This window comes from Poecilia reticulata, linkage group LG17 (assembly GCF_000633615.1).
Source record: "Poecilia reticulata strain Guanapo linkage group LG17, Guppy_female_1.0+MT, whole genome shotgun sequence".
Taxonomy (NCBI): Eukaryota; Metazoa; Chordata; class Actinopteri; order Cyprinodontiformes; family Poeciliidae; genus Poecilia; species Poecilia reticulata.
In genome coordinates, this window is record NC_024347.1 from 28,459,485 (window position 1) to 28,463,551 (window position 4,067).

Sequence of the window (4,067 nt, forward strand, 5' to 3'; positions counted from 1 at the left end):
TCACAGACACATCGTTCCAAAAATCCAAAATCTCTCGATTGGTGCTTCTGACATCGCTTTTACAAACTCTCATTTCAAGGACCAATGGCCCTTGATTTACATAGGACTTGTGGCACCATTTGACATTAGGTGTGAATTGGGGTTCTCAGAATATATTTGAGAGGAATATATACGTAAGGTAGAGCAAATTCTTTTTTGCATATAAAACCGTAAGAATTTAACTTACTTTTCCGACAATCCCCGTGCCCCAGAGGCGCTGCATGGCCGCATTACGACTTCACAGATTTATAGTAAACGGAGGAACCAGACACACGAGGCTCATCCATTCACGATATCCATCTGTACGGTTTTTAGATCTGTGCAATCACTTCCTGGTTTGGATCTCCCATCCTCACGTCGACAGCATAATATCGTGAGATATTTTCACAGTACTCCATTTCCCGTCGGACTTTATTTCCGGGTACAAAATGCTGTAAATACACATTGTGCTAGTATACAGCGTACTGCACCACCTATGAGGAAGTGTTGTACAAAACGAAGCCACGTGTGCTGTACACGTTTTTTTTCATTTTTATTTTTATAGATCTTTATTGAGAAACAGTAACGGTACAAACAGGACACAAATAGCATACATTGTCATAAAATGTCCGCCACAATATACAAAGTATATGACACGCACATTTCTACTCTGGCTTTGGATAGATGTTATAAACTTGGCAATATGTGAAAAACTTTCTTCTGCAAAAAATCAAAATACAAGTTCTATGGTTCAGAAGGCCTCTGTGCAGCTTTTTGTATTGACAAATTTGTAAAATAAGATTAGGACATTGTTTTATTTACAATATATTGGAAAACAATTATGAACTGAATTACGTTTTGGGGATTTTTCTTTGCAGTTTTTAGCATTTTATTTAGTTGTTATGGATTAATAACATATAAATTGTGAAAGACCTGGATATAAGGATTGTATTGATGTATTGGTTATTGAAATGCTCCAAATAATGGCTGTGCAGCATCCAAAAATGTCAAAAATAAGCTCATGCGAACCTTCATAATTGTTGCCATGAAAGGGTTAAATTCTGCAAATAATTTATCACCTTATTTTCAACATTCTGACTTCAAAGCTTAGAAAAATCAACATCTGAAGCAAAACTTCAGGACGACTCAGCTTCCAGAAACCTGCAGGAGCAAAAGGTCGAGACAAAGTGACCAGCAGGACAAATTTCTTCTGGATGAAGAAAAGCTGCAGAGTTTCAGGCTGAATGTTTGATCCACGGAACCGTTTAATGAAACCGAAACTGAAACAGTCCGATGGGAACCAATGAGTCGGTTTCATCTGGGGCAGCAGAACCGAGTCCAGACGATTCTGGAAGGAAACCCGGTGAAAACCCGACAGCTGCAGCTCCTCCTCCCACAAACCGGGTCGGTGCCGAGCAGCCGAGTCCCGGACCTGGGCTCTGCTCTCTGAACCCGTCTGGATCAGAACCTCCCTGCTGGGACCGGCTCACCGATCCATGGATCAACAGCGCCATCATGTGGATCCTGAAAGTGAAACCTCTTCCGGTCACATGACCTTTTCTGTTTCTGTGAGCTGAATTCCTGCTGCGGCGTCTTAATGTTGAATTCATGTGATCATAACTGATCATCTCAGCTTAAACCAGGCGGTACCGATCGGGTCGGTCCAGAGCGAAACGTGTCACTTCTACGTTCAGAAGTTTTTCTGTGTCCTTTTCGGTGTATAAATTTATGTTAATTTATGGGTTATTTCAAACATCCTTCAGCTCCTGCTGCTCTGCATCCTGGTTTCCATCCCAGTCATGAAAAATTAGAAATATTGTTTTTATATTTCAAACTTTGCTTTTTATTTCGAGCTGATTTTTCATCCCTGGTTTAAATGTTTCTATTCATGGATCCTCTGACTTCAGATTTAATCGATCTGCCCTGTACAGCAGATGCTTCAGTACCACGAACGGCCAGCAGGTGGCGGTGGCGCTCCATCAGAAAATGACATAATCAGAGAATTAGACGGATTTTACAGTGAAACTGTTGAAAATGAAGGAAAATGTTTTCAGTGCGAGACATTACGGGACATTATGGTATTTCTATGAGGTGAAGGCTTTGAACCGCCTGGCTGCTGAAATGTTACACAAATAAATGTGATTTGAACTGATTCTAATCGGCAGCTCATGCCTCCTGGTCGGCCTTTAACTAGGCCACATCATGAGAAACAGGAACGTTTCAAACAGAAACTGTAAAAATGTTGAATTGAAAGGAAATCAACTGTTTCATCTGATCATGATTCAGTCCAGATTCAGAGGAACCAGCAGGTTCTGAACATCTCAGGCGGTTTGTTCCAGGTCTGGTTCTGGTTCTGCTGAAACCGACCTGATGGGTCAACATGGTTCCTACCTGAGCAGCAGGTCCAAAACCTCTCAGAGCTTCATGAAGTTCTGATTCACTGACAGACGGAGAACCAGAGATTCTCCACCCGGTTCTGATCCGATCAACTGGACCGGATGGACAACATCCAGAAACGGAGACTTCTGTCCAGCTGCATGGAGGGTGTACTAACTTACTGCATGGAGGGTGTACTAACTTACTGCATGGAGGGTGTACTAACTTACTGCATGGAGGGTGTACTAACTTNGCCACCAGAGGGCCTCAGACTGTATCAACCTCAGGTTTCTCTGTAGAAACTCGCTGAACTTTGTGACAAAGCTGCTCCTGCTCCAGTTTGTCCAGCAGATCTAAGTGAATGGGAGGAACCGGTCTAAGCTGCAGGTTGATGAGCGTCTGGACGTCCGCTGGCCCCAACAAGCCTCCAGACTTATCACCTAAATTAACTTCATTAAACTTGTTATTTAGTCTTTATTGGTAATACCAATAATTAAAACTAATTGTATTTTGAATTTTTAATCTAAAATTTCATGCAAACTGATGGTTTTTAGTTTATTATGTTTTCCTAAAGTTTAAACAGAATCCAAGGTCTCTTAATGAACTTTAGGCCATTTTTAATCAGCTTGTAAATAATGATTTAACATCGTTTGTCTCCTCTGTACTTGTATTGCTTTGGTCTTTATTTCTCTCTTATTTTCCATTTTGTATTTAAAGTGGGTTTATGTATCTGTGGTTTTATGGTGTGTATTTTTCTGTGTTGCTGTTGTTGGGCAGATTTATCTAGAAAAAGAGATTTTTAATCTCAGTGAGATTTATCTGGTTAAATAAAACAGACAGAATGAAACAGAAGCTCTATTCTGTCATATGAGCTTCATGATAAATTATGTCCCATATTTAAATATAGATCATTCTGAACTGTGAAAACTACATGAAGCTTTACAATAAATAAACCTGTAAACGGTGTTTGATTCTGAAACATAAATTCTGATCATAATTTTAATCTGTTTGTATGAAACAACGGCTGGTAAAAGGACAATAACAGAGAGTTGTGATTGGCTCGTTACTCTAATCTAGTTCACTGGGGACAAAATGACGTTATTTATGATTTAAACATAAAAACTGTAGCAGCTCGGATTCAGGTGGTTCCTCTGAAGACAGAAACGGATCAGCAGGTTTATGGAAGTTGTGATAAAACATTTTCTCACAACTTCCCAATATTCCAGTGGATATTTTCTGTCTTCTTCCTCCCCTTTGGCTGCCACCTTATTGTGGTGGAGGGGTTTGAGTGTCCCAATGATCCTAGGAGCTATGCTGTCTGGGGCTTTATGCCCCTGGTAGGGTCACCCAAGGCAGACAGGTCCTAGGTGAGGAACCAGACAAAGCGCAGTCCAAAGACCCGGATGATGGATGAAAACTTTGGACTTTGTTTTCCCTCGCCCGGAAGCGGGTCACCAGGTCCCCACTCTGGAGCCAGGCCTGGAGGTGGGGCACGATGGCGAGCGCCTGGTGGCCGGGCAACCAACTCCCCGGCAGAATGGCTCAGAGGAGACGTGGGTCCCCCTTCCGATGGGCTCACAACCTGTCGGAGGGGCCAAAGGGGTCGGGTGCATTGTGCTATGGGCGGCAGCCGAGGGAGGGGACCCTGGCGGTCTGATCCTCGGCTGCAGAAG

General features: G+C 42.3%; 1 protein-coding gene across 1 annotated transcript in view; it reads left to right on the forward strand.

The window, feature by feature from the left end:
* Nucleotides 1-1,572, forward strand: part of LOC103479963 (uncharacterized) — an 8,778-nt gene extending 7,206 nt beyond the window's left edge. The window contains exon 3 of the mRNA XM_008434682.1: nt 1,308-1,572. Within this exon, the coding sequence (XP_008432904.1) occupies nt 1,308-1,572 (265 nt within the window). The remainder of the gene's footprint in view (nt 1-1,307) is intronic.
* The last annotated feature ends 2,495 nt before the right edge of the window (nt 1,573-4,067 follow it).